Source organism: Muntiacus reevesi, chromosome 6 (genome assembly GCF_963930625.1).
Source record: "Muntiacus reevesi chromosome 6, mMunRee1.1, whole genome shotgun sequence".
Classification (NCBI taxonomy): domain Eukaryota; kingdom Metazoa; phylum Chordata; class Mammalia; order Artiodactyla; family Cervidae; genus Muntiacus; species Muntiacus reevesi.
The window spans coordinates 12134717-12155059 of NC_089254.1; the positions used below are offsets into that span (position 1 = coordinate 12134717).

Here is a 20343-nt window from a genome sequence, read left to right on the forward strand (position 1 = left end):
CTGTCTCTATTTACACACTCATTCACTCTCTCACTCATGAATCTATACACGCATATGTGTGTGTGTGTATATGCATTTAATTTTATACTTCTGAATTATTTGAAATGAATGTTTAGACACCATGACAGTTTACCCCTTAAGAATAAGAATATTCTTCTACGTAACCACAATACTTTTCTACCACACCTTAAAAAATTAACAAGAACGCTATTAACAAGTAACATCTAGTCCATATAGTCCCACAACCGTACCAAGATAATCTTTTCTAACTGATTTTTTAAAATACAAGATTAAATAAAGTTTACTCACTCATTGCATTTAGCGGTTTTTATCTCTTTAGCCTCTTTTTACCTAAAATGGTCCCCTACCACCATTGCTCTACCCAGCTTTCTTGTAGGATGTTGGAAGTCTATGGCACTTGATAACCTCCTGTTTGTTTTCAGATGTGTTTGACCGTGTTTGATTTTGCAGGCTCATACTGCAAAATTATTATAGGTTTTCAGAAGCACATGTATCAGCAACTGTAATAAATTTTCATTTGTGGCTATTGGTTAATCAGAGCAAGACATTGACTCTCCAGTTGGGCACCAGATGTTTATACAAAGGGGGAAAAAAGCAGTAAGAGCTTTTAAATCTTACACTCCTCTGATTGTACAAGAAATAATGATGACACTTCAGTCTCTGAAATATATTGTGAGGATTTTCCTTCATATTGACACGACATGTTCTTCAATGAATTAGTGTAGAACCAGTTTAAAAGCCCTGCGAGTGCAGTGACAGCCAAGAAGGATATTTTGAAGTTTGAAATGGTCCCTATATAAATAGAACGGATCAGCATAACTTTGGGATAAAATTAGCGACAGTTTGTGGGCTCTCTAGCATGTGCCTGTTTGCTCGCTGCTCTTCGCCTGATAAAGCACGACAGAGCTTCCAGAGGGACAGGAAGGATGGACGGCACGGCTGCCCCTATCACCAAATCTGCAGCTGCCAAGTTAGTTAAGAGAAACTTCCTTGAGGCTCTAAAGTCAAATGACTTCGGAAAATTGAAGGCCATTTTAATCCAAAGACAGATAGATGTGGACACAGTTTTTGAAGTTGAAGATGAGAATATGGTTTTGGCATCTTATAAACAAGGTAAAAAATTAGAGATGTAATTGTAAAATCGATAGAAAATGGATTTTTTTTTTAAATGCGCACCGTTAGTCACCCAAAGTAAACTGGTAGCTCTTATTGTTTCTTTAAATATAGGTTTAAAAAATATTTCTAATGTAATCATTTCTTTCTCTTTAAACTAGACCAAATCATGAGCTGATATATGTATATATGAATATATTGTTTTCTCTACTTTCCTTCTCTTTTCTTTCTATATCCCTGTGCTTGGAATTTGAAATCTTGGATAAAAATATTTAGTAATGCAGTTTTCTCCTATTTCTAGCTTTTCTTCTTCCTATAAATGCATAAAGCTTCTCTAGATTATGACTAAATAGATTGCTGAAATCTAATCCAGCCACTATGACTGGCTTGGGAACAGGCTACTAACTTTGTATTAACAGGGCCCTTAAAGATATATCATCTCTATGTACACTTGAAGAAAAAAGGATTTTTGCCCCTATTTGGAGGGTTAATAAATGGGTAAGGCTGCGCCTTGATGCACCTTTATGATCCTTGTCATTTAAATGAGTTTTCAGTTCAGATAGAAACGCTAAAACCAGAAAAGTCAAAAAGTTAACTTTTTTTTCCGTGACTGTAGCGAAAGCTTAAAATTGTAGATCTGCTTATTACAGAGTACCTACTTTATGAAGAACTAAGGATAACAAAAATTAGAACCAAATTTCCTTTATCAAGGGATTTTCTGGAACCCATGCTTAATAACTCAGAAATAAATTAGAAGTGAGCAGACTCTGATTTCCCAAATCAGCTAGTTAATGGGGGAATTTGAGTAGCGAGGCCATCTGGTGAGCAGACTGCAAACAAACACCATGTTCAACATCACTTCTGTTTAAACAAAATAAAGGATAAGTTCTTGTGCACAGCATTGAGAGAGAGAGCAATTCATTCTTTATGTTTAAAATACTTTCCATTTGTATACAAATCATCAGCATGATCAGTTTTCAGAAGTGAATACTAATGGTATATATTTCTACATAATACACTGTCAGTTTGAAGGAAGCATGGAATAGCTGAAGCAAGTTAGTGTTTATATTTTTTACTTGAGGATTTTATTATAAATTGGCATTGCTATTTTGACTGGAAAATAAGGAAGGGGTCTGTGTTTTCAAAAGTGGTTGATAGAAGCTCTGTTAAGAAGAAAAAGTGTATACTATATGATTAGATTACTTTCATCTTATGTATTTGTTTAGTGAAAGGCTTTCTGAATGCCAAATACATTTTAAGGTATTTTTAAAAACATATACTTAAGCCGAGAGTAAAATAACTTACATCCAAGTCAGCAGGTAATTTGTGTGACCCTGAGTTGTGAAGACTGCCTTTCCTCATCTCCTGAGCATGCCAAATTGCGTAGATCATGGAAAAGTTCTGAGGTGGTGAGAAAGGGGGTTTTAGTGGCAGTTTACAGAGGAGGATGCTGTTTCTCTTGCTTCCAATGGTGTCATCATCCTTGAACAAGAAAAAACATGCACTTTAAAATCTTTCTGTCAATATGAGCCAACTCTATGGTTTTCATAGAGCTAAATTTTCATTCATGCTAATGGGTGTTTTCATAGGACTGTGGGGATGGGGCTTTCAATTAGAGAGAAAGCAAATCACACTCTCTGGTTTTGGGGAAAAAAACAGAACCATCCCATTCCTATGCATGCCAGGTGAATGCAGGAAATGATAGAATTTGTGATCATATCCTCAGAGTTTATGCAGGAAATCATGAGTGTGCACACGTGTGCATGTCCACATGTACCTATAGAAAGAAATACACTTACTCCGTGTTTAATATGAATACGGGTATAAGACTCTGTCTCTTCAATCTTAATCCCATTTTCTTCAAAGTTTCTTCATATATTTTTCACTTGGCTTCCAGCCTAATTATTAAACCTTTGCTTTTAGTCATGAATGGAAGTGAAGCATAGAATCCTAGTTGCTAGCCAAGCAAAGTAGACCTAAGTGGCTATGTCAATTTCTAAGCCACAGAGGAATTCCCAAGGACTAGTGTAGTGCTGAGCAGGCTACACTGGTCGTTTGTTCTTTAGTTAGTTAGAATTAGTTCCTTTCTGAATAATTCTAATGAATGAGACCCTTTTCTGTGTGGCCTTGAATGGTATGTGACTGGATTAAACTTTGTGAGATTTTATTAAATCACAGCAGACTTCTGGGATGTTGAATGCTGTTGAATTGTTATGCATTAGTTTTTTATTTTTTAAAGCACTTTTGAAAAGCTCTACAACAGAAAAGGGCGCAAATCATAAGTGTGCAGCTTGATTAATTTTCACAAAATGAACAGACGACTACAGCCAGCATCCAGATGAAGAAATAGAATGTTACTGGTTTATTTTGAAAGTGTGGCAGTCTTCAGCTTTTAGTTGCTCAGTCGCTCAGTCGTGTCCAATTCTTTGTGACCCCATGGACTGTAGTCTGCCAGGCTCCCCTGTCCATGGGATTCTCCAGGCAAGAATACTGGAGTGGGTTACCATTTCCATCTCCACAGCTTTTAGTTATTTTTGGCTTAATTGGCATGAGAGTGTATAAAATCTAGAACATAATATGCCTCCTTTAAATTTGGTTTGTGTAATTAGTAATGGAATTTATACTCAACATTTGATTGTCCTGTGGAAGATCAACAGTGGAACAATTAATCCCAAATAATTTTTGTTTCTTTTAGGATATATCGTAGCACTTTACATAAGATGTTTAAAAGTGACCACATTTTCACCTAAATTATGGTATGTTTAAGCCAATATGAAAGTCAGTTTACATTTTTTGTAAAGGCAACTCAAAAATCTGTTGATGAAGAAATCAACTTGGAATCTTAACAATGCAACTCGAAATCCACAATCTAAATGGTATGCCAGTAATCAAAAGTTGACCTCGTAAGCAAATGTAAAATATGGACTTGGTGAGGAAAGTAGAACAAAGTGTCTGGAAATTCACTTCTGCTGCCCTGTCCCATTGAGCAGCTTCTCTTGCCTGTGAGACTGAGAACAGATTTAGAAGCTAGCCTCTAGGTCCAGATGGCGGGTCCTGCCTAGCCCCAGCCCCTAATAACGATTCTTTTAAAGAAGATTGTATTTGTTTAGTTATGGGTGTGCTAGGTGTTCACTGCTGCACAGGCCTTTGTCTCGTTGCAGCGAGCAGGGGTACCCTGAAGTTGCAGTGTGTGGGCTTCTCGTTGCAGTGGCTTCTCTTGTTTTGGAGCATGGGCTCTAGGCTTGTGGCTTCAGTATTGTGGCTCAGGGGCTCTAGAGCACAGACTGAGGAGCTGTGGTGCATGGGCTTAGCTGTCCTGCAGCATGTGGGATCTTCCCAGACCGGGGATGGAACCTATGTCTCCTGCGTTAGCAAGCAAATTCTTCAGCACTGAGCCACCTTGAAGCCCAATAACGATTCTTGGAGACATCTCATTTTGTTTTTTTCAAACATTTTGAACTTCATAATCAAGTCTTCAGATAAAATTATGTTTATCAATTAAAGATATGTGTCTAACACTTTGTAAAGCAACCATCAGCAACATTCTGATTGGCATTTGCATTATCTCCTGGAGAATGACTGATATATCGGTCTTAAAATGAAAACAAGTAAGCGAAATGCCATCTACCAGCTGACCACTTTAAAGTGGGAATGATGTGAAGTAAAGGTAAATAATGAACAACTCTTAGCTCCCAAATACAATAAACAGTTGAATAGTTAGGAGATGTCAATGATATACTTTATTATGAGCGAAGCACACAACATTCATAACGAAAACAGGCCTCTAAGAAAACGTAGAGTTATTCTCAGTAGGTGATCTCCATACTGGAAACATGAATATCCATAAAGCTGTTTCCAGAGATTTTTCTCACCGCATGTTTTGATTCTCCTTCAGGTGTATGAGCCTTGGCTCATTAATGTTACAAGAGGAATATCATACTTATCTCTTTGGTATGAAATTCCCTAGTCAGCAAGGTTAATCAGAATCCTTTTATTAATCAGTGTAATGCACTTTAAGTACTTCATTTATGGCCCACAGCCACAGGTTCTTTGGTTGATAGTCATATTTTTAATTAAAATAGCCAATGACTGATTTCACTGAAAAACTTTCTGGCAGGTAATCTATCTACTAAGTAGCAAGAGTCTTCCAAATATCTTGAAAGCTCTTATTTTCACTCTGTTAATGAGTAATCTTCTTATCACCTAATTTTCCTGTCTGCCAGAAATTCACTCTCCTGCTTTCGTATTGCCATCCTAGGGTTCTTTTCCTTTCCTAGATGTTCAAACATTTTTCTTTTAAATTTTACATTGCAAGCTTACTTTTTTCCTTCTTCTCTCCTGGGGGAACTCTGAGATTTATCCTGAAAATATTAGCTACTAAAAAATAGCCAAGAATTGTGCTCCAGTCTATAATCCTTCAGGACTGTGTAAATACATGGACAGAGCAGAGCAAATGTCTGCTAATCCATCCATGAGCAGCGTGTGTAACCTTTGGCTGTAATAACAGAAGCTTCTCATGTGTGGGTTTCTTTCGACTCAGATAACGTTATAGCTGAAAACTGTGGCAGATCTAGGGCTTAGCTGAAGGTTTACCAGAAATGTGTACATCCTCCCAAACACTGGAGCAGAACCAACCCCCTCTTTCAAAAGATGACCCAAATATTTCACTCCTTACCCTCTTTCCTGAGCCAGCGGGTTGTCTACTGAGTGACTCTGGTTTCTGATTTAAATTAAACACACACACACCCAAACACACACATGAGAATGGGTCTGCATATTTTTGTAGGAGCATAACTCCATTCCTTTAGAATTTTTGCCTAAAAGTGATATCAGCTTGGAGGTGGACTGCATGTAGCTTTCAGACCATTGATGGCTACTTAGAGATTTGTTGTTGCTGTTCAGTCGCTAAGTCACGTCCAACTCGTTGCGACCCCATGGACTGCAGCACACCAGGCTTCCCTGTCCTTCACCATCCCCTGCAGTTTGTTCAAACTCATGTCTGTGGAGTCAGTGATAGCATCCAACCATCTTATCCTCTCTCGTCCCCTTCTCCCCCTGCCCTCAATCTTTCCCAGTACCAGGGACTTTTCCAGTGAGTCGGCTCTTCGCATCAGGTGGCCCAAGTATTGGAGCTTCAGCTTCAGCATCAGCCCTTCCAATAAATATTCAGGGTTGATTTCTTTTAGGATTGACTGGTTTGAGATTTGGGGAGATTAATTATACAAACATGGGCACTTCCTGCTACTTAAATCTCTGCAAGATATTTATCCTCATCTGTAAAGGGGAAGCTTTGTCAAGACGCCCTCTTAATCCCCTGCATGCTGATTATCTACAATGTTATGAAGGGGAAATTATATAAGCAGATTATATGTCTTGGTCTGGGAATGGTAAAAAAGTGACTATAGATGCTGTTAATCCAACTGGGCATGGCCTGTATTTGAGAGTTCTTTTGGGGATTTTTGCCTTGGAGAAAGAATCTGAATTTTCATCTCTTTTCTTCTCAGTTAAGCTCTTTGCTCAGGCAGAGCAAAGCAGAGGGCATCGCTGCACATAGACTGCAGACCTGGGGTGAGAACCGAGTGATTTACATTAAGGGGGTCAGTACCTTCCTCACCTCTGGCCCTATCAAGGGCTTTGTTCCTGGGTTTCCCTCCCCACCCACCCGAACACCTCGCCCTGTGTGCAGGCTGAGCATACAGTCAGAGGGCAGCCTGGCCTCTGCAGAGGTGAGCAGAGGGGGCCCTTTGAAAGACAAATGCTAAGAGTGAACCACATTCCAAGTTCTGAAGCCCTAGGACAATTCTGCTGTGGAAAGAAGGGAGAGTGTGAAAAGGACTCTGCCCAGTTAGTTAACTGTATTTCTGTCATGCTGTGACCATTGGGAGTTACATTTTGGAGGAGAGAGTCTGATCTCTTGACATACCAGCATTGACAGAAGTGTGTTAATAAGTGCTGCATCACTGCGGTTTTTGGTGATGGCATCGCCTCATGTTTGGTCCTCAGTGAGGGTGGGTGGGGGGAAAGGACACTCCTGCTTGTTGCTGCACTTGGTACACAGTGACCCGTGGCCACAGCCTCACTGAAAGTGGTGATTGGATGTGGGTGGCCTCTTTGCTGTGGGCTGCTGCTTTCTCTCTAGTGGTCTTTCCTGCTTTGCAAGGGCTTGAATCATCCAGAAGCTCCCCCCCACCAAAGTTCTGCAATGCAGCATCAAGATACACTGCGAGGGAGGCTGGTCTGTATCCGACAATCTGTCTTCTTCCTAATCTCTCCACTCAGCTCCCTTGGGGCACCAGCTCAGTCATCTTGCTGTCACCCACCTACAGGAACATTCTTAACGCCCAGGTTCCTTTCTAAGAGAGGTGAGTTGTAGGTACAGTTCGATTCAGGGAGGTGGCTGAATTCCAAGACCTGGTCCTCCCTGAGCCCAGTTTACTGGTTAGTGAGTATGATTATGAGAGACACAGATGTAACTGACGGAGAGGCCGAGGATGACTGATTCAGGTAATAAACAGGCAGGAGAAAGTCTCGGTGCTATATTGGGAATTTACGGGGAAGAAAAAAACCAACCAGCAAATGTATTTCCATATCAAAGTGTGACATTCTACAGATGAATTCAGCATCTTCTTTCTTTCCTCATGATTTGTGAAGCTGGGTTGGCACTGCACCTAGTCTGATTCCACAAAGACACAGACAGATGGAAACCAGCACTGCAGATACCCTGAGTCCATTAGCTTGGACTGAGGCAGACGTCTTACGGCTCTAGCAGGCTGAAAAAGTGGCAGTTTTCTCATCTGGAAAATGAAAGGCTTGGACTGGATAACCTTCCCTCCAGCGCTAACATTCTGTGTTTCTTTGATTTTACATCAAAATGGTGTTTTCTTAATCAGCTCTCTGCTGCTTCCTTTCTGGGATCATTTTTCTTCCCATTGCAGAAGCAGACATGAGTTTCCAATCAGTTGCTGCATAGAGCTGCCTGATCTTTGCTGCTAATCGGCAGGCAAAACACACTCTGATTTTCAGATCTGGAACCAGCTTCTTTGCAAGAGAGTTAGAAGGGGCTGTCCTTCGCAAATTGCTTGTAGAGGAAATTTGAGTATTAAGATGACTAGACGAATTGAGAGAGTAACGTTGAAACATATACATTACCATATGTAAAACAGACTTCTTGCTGTTCAGTCGCTCATTGTGTCTGACTCTTTGTGACCCTGTGGACTGCATGCAGCACGCCAGGCTTCACTGTCCTTCACCATCTCCAAAGGGAATTTGCTGTGTGACGCAGGCAACCCAAAGCCAGTGCTCTATGACAAGCCAGACGGGTGGGATGGCGGTGGGAGGTGGGAGGGGTGTTCACGAGGGAGGGGACCGATGTATACTTACGGCTGATTCATGTTGATGTATGGCAGAAATCAACACTATTTACAACAGTATTTACAGCAATATTGTAAAGCAATTATCCTCCAATTAAAAATAAATAACTTTTAAAAAATGGGAAAAATTAAATCATGTCATGGGTGAAAAAAAATCATAAAAAAAGATGACTAGATATTGATGTTAAGTGATTCATTCCTTATGAAAAGCAGGTTGCATACCATATAGCTTAATAGCTATGCTTGGAGCATGGATTCAGCATACACAATTAAATGGAATGTATATATGGACACATGCAAATGTATATACATATTTGCATATCTATATGTGCATGTGTATTTACACACACACACACACAAACATAGGCACAGGGTTGATCCTTCCCAGCCCAGACTGTCTGTGATACTATTTGCCTCTTCCAGGGAAATTCCATATCACCAAATACCTTCCATTTTCAGTGTCTGAAATCTGGAATTAGTATCTTAGACCTTAATTCTTTTGTATGAAAACAGATTCCTACATAAATTCAGATAATCCTAAGAAGGTCATACTTAAAACCCTCCTCAGTTTGTGAGACCTTAGTGTAAATTAACTTTGGATTTCTTTTTAAAGAACAACTTTGGATAAGGGAAGAGTTGGAGAAAGAGAAAGTGAAATGATCCTAGAATTTTGAAAGAGATGAAGAGATTAAAATGTGTGTGAGAGGGAGTGTGTGTGAGTGTGTGTATGTGTGTGTGTGTGTATGTGTCTGTCTAGGTTGGAGGGAAGGCTGTAGAAAAACAAACTTTGAGCTGAGAGTATTCATTCCCTCAGGATTAATCAGCATTGTGCATGACCTCTTTAAATTATTTCCCCCCCTGGACAGGGGCACCTAGTTTATTTTAATTTTATTTTTATAAATAGTAATACACACACAAGGGACTAAATTTAAAAGCTCAAAGGGAGCACTCAAGGACAAGTAAATCTATGTTATTGTCTCCCAACCCCCAGTTCTTGGAGGCTACCAGTGCAACCAGTTCCTTGTGTTGCTGCTGCTAAGTCACGTCAGTCCTGTCCAACTCTGTGTGACCCCATAGGCGGCAGCCCACCAGGCTCCCGTCCCTGGGATTCTCCAGACAAGAATACTGGAGTGGGCTGCCATTTCCTTCTCCAGTGCATGAAAGTGAAAAGTGAAAATGTAGTCGCTCCATCGTGTCCGACTCTTCACGACCCCATGGACTGTAGCCTATCAGGCTCCTCCGTCCATGGATTTTCCAGGCGAGAGTACTGGAGTGGGGTGCCATTGCCTTCTCCGGTTCCTTGTGTTAGGTGTTTATAAATATTTTCTTACATATTAGCATTTACGCACACTTTTCAGCTCCCTGCTTATCTCACTTGATACTGTATCTTGAGATTGTTCTGTATCAGTATCCACAGGACTGCCCCCTTCTCTATGATGGCTGTATGGTGCTCCACTGTATGGATGTACATGCTTTGTTTAAACAATCTCCTATTGAAGATTGAGGTGTTTCCTACCACTAACCATTAAGAACAATGCCGCAGTGCACTGCATGTTGTTGTCCTGGGTCAGGTTGCCACGATTCATGACTCCCAGGAACCTCGTACTCTTCATAAAGAGCTCAGTGCAAGTACTTTTGCTGGGGATTGTGTAATACAGTGGCCCTTATATGGCATTTCACACATGAATGAATGTACTTGCAGGATAAATACCCAGGAGTGGCGCATAGGTAGCACTTTCCACTTAAATGAGAGAATTTTCATACCTGATCACCAGGCTCACCTTTAATGTGGTCATCATCTTCTGAGTGCCTTGCAAATGCTCATTTTTGTTGCCCAGAAGTACTCACAATATTTTAGATTTATTCTGACCTCATCTATCAGTGAAAAATACAACTTTTTACTTCTTTTGTTCTGGGTGCTACACTTTTATTAATGTAGTTAAAGATTGTGTCCGCTTTGGGGCAGCTTCATCTCACTGTCGGCTCATTTCGAGATTATTGTCAACTCCAATCCCTAGTTTTTTCCTCAAATAAATTTCCATTAAATCATAATCTTCCTATCTTGTACTTGTATAGTGGAATATTTTTACAACCTAAAAGCAAACTTCTGATTTACCCAAGTTAAAATGTATTTTGTTGTTTCAGTCGTAGAGTTTCTTCTGAGCTGTCAGATTATATCTACATCTTCAACTGGCCATGAAATATTTCATCTTTCTGTACCTGTTTTTCATTCCCCACTCATAGTGAGCATGATGCCATGGCTCTGGGTATTGACATTGAAAAAAAAATGTTTATAAAGTTATCTCTGATGAGCCTAGAGCCTGTTACACAGAATGAAGTAGGTCAGAAGGAGAAAGACAAATATTGTACATTAACTCACATATATGAAATCTAGAAAGCTGGTACCAATGACCCTATGTACAGGGCAGCCAAGGAGACACAAACATAAAGAACAGACTTTTGGCCTCAGTGGGAGAAGGAGAAGGTTGGATGGTTTAAGAGAACAGGACTGAAACATGTACATTACCATGTGTAAAATAGATGGCCAGAGGGATTGCGATGTGTGATGCGGGAAGCCAGTGCTCTGTGACAAGCTGCAGGGATGGGTGGGGAGCGAGGTGGGGGTGGTTAGGGGGAGAGAACACAGTGTCTGCCTATGGCCAGTGCGTGTTGATCTATGGCAAAAACCATCACAATATTGTGAAGTATTATCCTCCGATTGACATAAATAAATTCAGAAAAACATAGACACACAAAGTTAGTTTTGTGCTAGTTTGTCAAGAGGGCAACTGTTGGAGACTTGGAATAAAGGACTAGCTCGGTGTTTAGAAGTCAGAGGTAAGAGGGAAAACGCAAAGGAGAGAGAGAGAAGAGGAGATGGGGTGGGGCAGGGTGGGAGAGTTCCAATAACTGATGGGAAAAATTTAAGATCTCAGTTCTAGAAACAACTATGGTTCTCCTGACCAATTGATTTGTATATATAGCTTGTGCTTGCAGGCATAGTTAATTGTGTAACACATCATGTTTTCCTGTTTATTTTGGCTGCTGGGAAGTTCAGAGGAAAATTTAGATTGTGGTTCTAGCATATGGAACACAGTTAACACAGTTTATATTTATTTTGGTCACCTATCTGACCCAGGACCTCTTTTTACTTTCCTACCTTATTTTTCCCGTTGCTCTTATTTTGTAGACCACTTTTTAAAAATCTTGTATTGTGTAAAATTTGTAAGCTGCTGTAAATTCTTTAATTCTTCTTTGGAAAGAGGTGTTGTATAAACTGATAGGCAAGTAAAATCTTGGTGTGACAAATATTCTAAAGACATCAAATACATTCACACCTTAGCTTGACAGCAGCAACAACTAGAGGGAAAAAGCACTGTGATGGAATGAAAATTACAATCGTAACAACTTTGAAATCACTCAAGATAATGATTGGGAGTTTAAAAAAATTCTTTAATAAGCATCTCATGTAAGATAAAATGCAATCACATAAATGAAGTCTCAAACAGAAATACTGTGGACAGGCAGGAAGGTAAAGTAAACAAAGGAACAAGATAATAGGGAATAGTAAAGACAGTGAGAACTCGAGAGCCCCAGTCCTGTTTGAATAACCCAAAGAGGCTGCTAAGCTAAACATTAGCAGATCCAACAGCTGCTACTTACAACTTCCAAATCATCCCCCCAGTTTTGTAAATGTGTGAAAGTCCCCACTAAGCAGGGAGATATCCTAGGCTAATCCGAGGCTAAACTTTCTTCCCCTTTCTTTTTCAGGTTATTGGTTGCCTAGTTACAAATTAAAGTCTTCCTGGGCCACGGGCCTGCATCTCTCTGTCTTGTTTGGTCACGTGGAATGTCTTCTGGTGCTCCTGGACCACAATGCTACAATCAACTGTAGACCCAATGGGAAAACCCCTCTTCATGTGGCTTGTGAAATGGCCAACTTGGATTGTGTTAAGATCCTCTGTGATCGTGGAGCAAAGCTCAACTGCTACTCCTTAAGTGGACACACAGCTTTACACTTTTGTACAACTCCAAGCTCCATCCTCTGTGCCAAGCAGCTGGTTTGGAGAGGTAAGCCTGTCTGGGTGGCTGACCTTGTCATCTACTTGCGTGGTTATGGTTTTGGAAATTGGTGATCCTTACTTACATCAGGCAATGTAATTAATAGTACATATCTCTATGCATAAAACCTAATTTGAGGGCCCTAAAAATACATAGAGAGATGGATGGTTGTGTTTGCCCGGGTCCTTCAGGGATAATCATATTGAAATCTTACTACTGTTTTAACTGTAGGTGTCTTGTTAATCTACACACTTATTTAACAGTTATTTATTAGCTCCTGTGATGTCAGGTAATGTGTTAGTAAGTAAGTAAAAAGAGAAAACAGTTTCTGCTCTCTTGGAGCTTATGTTCTAGTATGGGAGATGACTATTGAGAAAATAAATTCATAAGTACATAATTATAAATTGGGAAAGGGCAAAACAAGGTGGTGTGAAAGAGAATGTCAGGAATAAGCTAGTATAAAATGTATAAAGACTTCTCTAAAGGTACAATATGTAAGCTGAAACTTTATAATGAGAAGGAATTGACCTTTAAAAACAAGAACAAAGAAGAAAAGTCTAGGTATAGGAAATAGCAAGTGCAGAGTTGTTAGGGGAGCAAAAACCTTGGAATACTCCAGAAATGAAAGAAGGCCAGTGTGGCCAGAGTATCATGAGTGTGTGGTGGGACGGGAGAGGCATGAGGGTAGAGGGGAGTGCTACAACATGATATCAGATATATTAGATTATATATGGCCTGCTGGGGGCCATGTATGGGGTTCAGAAATGGAGCTACTGAAAAGTTTAAAGCAAGGCAATGGCATAGATTAACTGACATTTAAAGTCATCTGGACTTATTCAGAAGTCGGGTTGGAGAAGGCCAAGAATGGAAGCAAGAAGACTAGCAAGGAAGCTCTTGCAATACTGTAGGTGAGGGGGATGATGATTTGCAATTACGGACATGGAGCGATCAGAAAATGGATCTGCAATATGTTTTAGAAGCAGAATTGATGGGATTTGGACATGGACTAGATTTATGTTGCTGGTTGGGCGGTGGTGACAGAAAAGGAAATTTCAAGAACCATTGCCAGGTTTCTGGCTTTAGAAAATGGGTGGATAGTGATGCCATTTTTAAGATGGGGAAACTTGAGGAAGAAAGGTATCATATGGGAAGATCGTTATATCTTTTTTTTTTTAAAAAAACAAAACAGATTTTATAGGATTTGTTTCTTTATGTCTGGCGGCTCTGGGTCTCCATTGCTGCCCGCAGGCTCTTGTCTGGCTGTGGTGCATGAGCCTCGCATTAACTTCTCTTGGTGTGGAGCGCGGGCTCTCAGGCCGCAGGCTTCACTAGCTGCAGCCCTCGGGATCAGTAGTTGCGATGTGTGGCTTAGCTGCCCAGAGGCATGTGGCATCTTCTTAGACCAGTGATTGAACCCGTGTCCCCTGCTTTGGCAGGCAAATTCCTAACCACTAAACCACCAGGGAAGTCCCGTTATATCATTTTTTAAAAGTCAAGTTTACAGAGGTCATTATGTATAAGCTGTAAATTCACTGTTTTTGAGAAGTAGATAGTCGTGAAGCCATTCACCACAGTTATCTCAGAAAATTCCCTGATGCCCTTGGTATTTAATTTCCTCACTCTATCCCCACTCCTGGCAACTATTGATCTGTTTTCTGTTCCTTTAACTTCATCCTTTCAGGAGGTCATATTAATTAAATTATACAATGTGTAACCTTTTGAGTCTGATTTTTCCAGTTTAGCATATGCATTTGAGGTTCATCAATGTGATTGCACTCACCGGCAAATCAGACGTTCTTATTGCTAAATAGTATTCCTTGTGTAGATGTAACACAGTTTATTCACTCCTCAGAAGAGGGGCATTTGGATTGCTTCAAGTTTTTTGTAATTTAGGAAAAAAAACTGCTATAAACATTTGCATCCACATTCTTGTGTGGGCATGTTTCATTTCACTTGGGTAAACAGCTAGGAGTGGGATGATGGGTTGTTATGGTAAGTTTGTAAGGAACTACTAAACTGTTTTCCAAGGCGCTTGTGCCATTTTACATTCCTCCCAGCAGTGATAAGAGTTCCTGTTACTCTCCATCCTTGTCAGAACTTCATAATGCCAGATTTTTAAAAACTGTTTTAGCCATTCTATTAGGTATATATTAGCATCTCATGATGTTATTTTGAATTCCCTTAATGACCAAAGGGGCTTCCCAGGTGGCGCAGTGGTAAAGAATCTTCCTGCCAGTGCAGGAGACACAAGAGACATGTGTTTGATCCCGGGGTCAGGAAGATCCCCTCGATGAGGAAATGGCAACTCACTCTAGTATTCTTGCTTGGGAAATCCCATGGACAGAGGAGCCTGGCAGGCTACAGTCTATGGGGTTACAAAAACTCAGACACAACACACATACACACACACAATGACCAAACACATTGCATATGTTTTTGTATATTTATCTGCTAGCTAAGTATTCAGTTTGGTGAAATATCTGCTCAATTATTTTGCTTTTTTTTTTTTTTTAATGGGCTGTCTTCTTCTTATTGATCTGTGGGAGTTCTTTTTGTTGTTGTTAGCTTTTTAAAAATTAGTTTATTTTTTTAATTGAAGGATAATTGCTTTATAGAATTTTGTTATTTGCTGTCAAACCTCAATATGAATCAGCCACAGGTATACATATATTCCCTCCCTTTTGAACCTCTCTCCCATCTCCATCCTCATCCCACCCCTCTAGGTTAATACAGAGTCCCTGTTTGAGTTTCCTGAGTCATATAGCAAATTCCCGCTGACTATCTATTTCACATATGGTAATGTAAGTTTCCATGGTACTCTTCCCATACATCTCACCCTCTACTCCCCTCTCCCCATGTCCATAAGTCTATTCTCTATGTCTGTTCCTCCACTGCTACCCTGTAAATACATTCTTCAGTACTATTTTTCTAGATTCTGTATGTATGTGTTAGAATACGGCATTATTCTTTCTCTTCCTGGCTTACTTCACTCTGTATAATAGGCTCTGGGTTCATCCACCTCATCAGAACTGACTCAAGTGCTCAAATGCTTTCCTTTTTATGGCTGAGAAATAGTCCATTGTGTATATGTACCAGGGCTTCTTTATCCATTCATCTGTTGAAAGGATATCTAGGTTTGCTTCCATGATCTAGCTATTGTAAATAGTACCGCAGTGAACAATGGAATCCATGTGTCTTTTTCAACCCTGGTTTCCTCAGGGTATATGCCTAGGAGTGGGATTGCTGGTTCATATGGTGGTTTTATTCCTAGTTTTTTTTTTTTTTATATATACCTAATTTTTTAAGGAATCTCCATACCGTCTTCCATAACGTGTTGGAGTTCTTTATATATTTTGGATACTAGCCCTTTATAAATACATGTTTTGCAAATATTTTAATTCACTCTTTGGCTTTTCATTTTCTAATGGTGTTTTTAAAGAGGCAGAACTTTTAAAATTTTGATAAATTCAGTGTTTGCATCTTATGGTTTGTGCTTTCTGTGTTCTAAGAAATGTTTGATTAACCCAAGTAACAGATTTTCTGCTATGTTTTCTTCTAGAAGTTTTATAATTTTAGGTTTTGCTTTTAATGTCTTTGATTAATTTTGAGTTATTTTTTCGTATATGGTGGGAAGTATGAGTTAAAGCTCATTGTGTGTGTGTGTGTGTGTATGGATGGCCAGTTATTTCAACATCATTTGTGGAAAAGACTATTCTTTCACCACTGAATTGTTTTGATATTTTTCTCAGAAGTCAATTGGCCAAATATGTATGATCCATTGATCTATATATCTTTTTTTTTGCTAATCCTCCTCTGACTTGGTTGCTTTATAACTAGCTAAAAAGCACATAGACTGAGTCCTTCTAGGTTAGTTTTAAACATGAAAGGTTTCAGACCTCTTTGAGACAACAAAGCAAATAAGTCAAGGATGTACTTGATATAAAAGTATAGATTTCAGAAAAGAACTCTGGACTAAAGCATTAGGTTTAGGAACCGTTGGCCAATAGATTGTATTTGAAACCAAGAAAATCAATGAACTCACCTGGAAAAATGGGGTAGAAAGATGAAAGAGAACTTAGGACTTAGCTCTGACAAATTCTTATGTTTAGATGTTAGCAGGATGAAGAGGAGGCAATAAAAGAGAGTGAAATGATTCTACTTTTGATTTCTTTTCCTTGCAATAACCACTTTCCTCTGTCTATATTTTTTATTTCTAAGGGTGTATTAAAACATTTTCCACACTGGAAAATAAAGAGTGAAATGGATTTGCAAATGAAATTGGAGAAAACCCAAGAGCATCTTTGGCATCAAAGAAACTAAGAAAAAGGCAGGTTCAGGAATGGAAGAATGGTCTGTACTGATAGCTACTGAAAGATTTAATTAGGTGTTCATTGGATTAAGAGAGTTATTACTGACAAAGATAGTTTTGGTGAAACAGTAGGTGCAGAAGCCAGATCAGAAGGTATGGATGGGAGGTTAGAAACTAGAGATGGCATATGCTGACAGCTCTTAATTTTGGCCGCAAATGTGAGCATAGGAGTAGCATGATTGCTGAAGGAGATTAAGGCGTATCATACTAGACTATTACCTACAGTTGAAGATAAAAGGAAATGTTTATATGCCGGGAATGATTTCTAGAAAGCAACAGTTGAAGATGCATGAGACAGGATAACTGAAAAGTCTAAATCTTAGAGAAACTGAGATGGGGTGAAATCCAGAGACCGTAGGATACATTCTCATTTTCAGCGGGCAAGCCAAAGTAAAATATGGCTTTAATGCCAGGGCACTTGCAGATTTGGTTGTTGTAAGATGAGGGGGTCCCTTTCTGATGCAGTCATCAGCCAAAGTGAGAGTAGAAAGATTGGAAATGTATTGAGAGAGGGGAAGATGTGGAAAGATCATGGGGAAAGAATGGGAGAACATGCTTGAAGATGTTATGATCTTCTCAACCTGTGAGGATTAAAAGGAAAAAAAATCAACCTGGATTCTTTTTCTTTTTGCCTGCCCTGGGATGAAGGGCCTAGTGCAGAGATGCTCAGAGAAGGACAGGCATCCGTCGGAGCATGGGGCCATCACCAGTTTTCATAGTTACTAATACATGTATTTTTAAATTTAGTTTTTATTTTTGTTTATATTTTAATTAAACTTTTAAGCTATTTTCACAAATTTTGGAAGTTAAGAAATATGTTATATATATTTATGTATATTATATATATAAATATATTTGTTTAGTTATTGACCTTTTATATTGCTGTGTTCATCAACTACAGACTAATAGCAAGCTGTCAACGTTGTCTCTCCTCTGAGATATTGACACAGTTATCCCACATGTCCTTTGTCCTTGTGGACAGAAGGAGACCTAACTAGAGAGGTAGGAGGAGACCGAGCCTGGTTTCCTCTAGGCTGAGACAAAGAATTAGACTGATGACAATCTTGGAGAAAGAGCAGAAGGAAGTCCATCAAAGATAGCTCACTCTTTCCTACCACTGCAGCAAAGGCTGAGCCACAACAAGAAAGATAAATTAGTAAAAACAAAAATGTTCAACATCTGTGTGGCAAATAGATTATAAAATTAAAAGGCAGTCCTAAAACTCAGGAAAATATTTGGGACTATGTGACAAAGGACTCACACCCTTAATATATAAAGAAACTTTAAAAATTAAAATTAGGAGGATAGCAGCCAAGAGAAAAAAGAAACCAAAGGGACCAAGAACAGGAGTAGGCATTTCAGAAAAAGATAAGCATGTGAACAACAAATAAAGGTGAGACAATGATCATCTGTATTGGTAATCAGTAAAATGTCAATTAAAATAAGAATTAGGTGCTTTTGTTTTATTTATTATGTTAACAAAGATACCAAAGATGGTAATACATGTTCTGGCAAGCACATGGGGCAGTGTTCTTACACAGGCTGCTGCTGCTAAGTCGCTTCAGTCGTGTCCGACTCTGTGCGACCCCATAGACGGCAGCCCACCAGGCTCCCCCATCCCCGGGATTCTCCAGGCAAGAACACTGGAGTGGGTTGCCATTTCCTTCTCCAATGCATCAAAGTGAAAAGTGAAAGTGACGTTGCTCAGTCGTGTCCGACTCATTGTGACCCCATGGACTGCAGCCCACCAGGCTCCTCTGTCCATGGGATTTTCCAGGCAAGAGAACTGGAGTGGGGTGCCATCGCCTTCTCCACTGACACAGGCTAAGTGAATGAAAACGTGTATGATTGAGGGGAATATCAAAAACTCACAGCTTTTTCTAACTGAGAAATCCAGCCTCTAGGATTAGGGACTAATTCAGCACCTTTTGACTTATTGTTCTCATTGATGTAGGGCCTCAAATTCAGACTCTGGATATATCTCCAAACAAAATTACACATTGAGTCAAAGAGATAACTGATGAGAAAAAAGACAGTTATCATGTAACAGAATTGTGCTTGGTCACATGATCTGTAGTACACTAGAAATTGAGCTTTTCTCCTAATTCTATAAGAGTCTTCAAAGTAGTGTAGTTACAGTGTATATTATTGTATATTTTTTCAGTGAAAGCCATGATTGGTTATGGAATATGTTTAAAATATGCCACAATTTTAAAAGACATATACTGGCATTTTTTAAGATACTTAGTGTCTCAAAAAATTATTTTTTTGCCCTCAGGTAGTCGTTTATAGTACTGAAAAACTTAAAAATACTTGCACATGTAATAGAAAAAATTCAGTTCATTTCACTTTAGTTGCTCAGTCATGTCCAACTCTTTGTGACCCCATGGACTACAGCATGCCAGACTTCCCTGTCCATCACCAACTCCTGGAGCTTGCTCAAACTCATGTCCATGGAGTCAGTGATGCCATCCAGTCATTTCATCCTCTGTCATCCCCTTCTCCTGCCTCAATCTTTCCCACCATCAGGTTCTTTTCCAATGAGTCAGTTCTTAGCAGCAGGTGGCCAAAGTATTGGAGTTTCAGCTTCAGCATCAGTCCTTCCAATGAATATTCAGGACTGATTTCGTTCAGGATTGACTGGTTTGATCTCCTTGTTAAGCTGTGTTACTTCCATATCATAAAGACATTTTAAAATGATGTTGTAAAAGGATGTTTATTAACGTAGAAAGATTTTTAAAAATAAGTTCATAAGACAATATGAACTGCATAAACTTATTTTTCTAAAAATTAGATATGATTATGCATATCAGAAAATAATATCCAAATTATGAGTCAAACTTGGTAGCATGACTAATGTTTAGCTGTAGCTAAGCTACTTCAAAAAAAATTGTTTTGTCTGTCAAATTCCCATGATAAATATGTTTTAAAGTTGGTACCTGGAAAATATATCAGAACAAAATAAAACTGCAAGTCAGGTAACTGAGGAACATTTCACCCATTTTATGAATGGAGAAAGAAAAGGAGAAGAAAAGTGCTTGGAGGTAGATCGTCTGGTCTGGAAATTCTAGAAAACCGTCAGCATCCCGCAGCCTTTCTTCTGCCTTTTAATGTCTCAGTCTCTTGGACAGTGCTTGGCACCTGGGAAGTACTCAATAAATGGTCCCTGACTCCCAGGAATGACTCCAGGAGCCCTGAGTGCACGGAGGGAAATCACGCCCATCTAGTAAATATAAACTGCTATGTTCACGGCTAATGAAATGCTGCTGTTGGTCAGTTTCAGCCTTTCCGTCTCTAGAGACGTAGACGAGGGATGAATTCTCTCTCCCCCAGACTATGTGGTGTAGGCACTTTGAAAAGTCACATACATCACTTTGTAGCCAGACAGAGGGGATTGAGACAGCACAC

The 20343-nt window shown here is 39.5% G+C and overlaps 1 protein-coding gene across 1 annotated transcript in view; it reads left to right on the forward strand.

The window, feature by feature from the left end:
- Window positions 1–922: 922 nt before the first annotated feature.
- ASB4 (ankyrin repeat and SOCS box containing 4) overlaps window positions 923–20343 on the forward strand; it is a 75343-nt gene continuing 55922 nt past the window's right edge. The window contains exons 1-2 of the mRNA XM_065939098.1: window positions 923–1134; window positions 12276–12575. Of these exons, the coding sequence (XP_065795170.1) occupies window positions 948–1134; window positions 12276–12575 (487 nt within the window). The 5' untranslated portion in view covers window positions 923–947. The remainder of the gene's footprint in view (window positions 1135–12275; window positions 12576–20343) is intronic.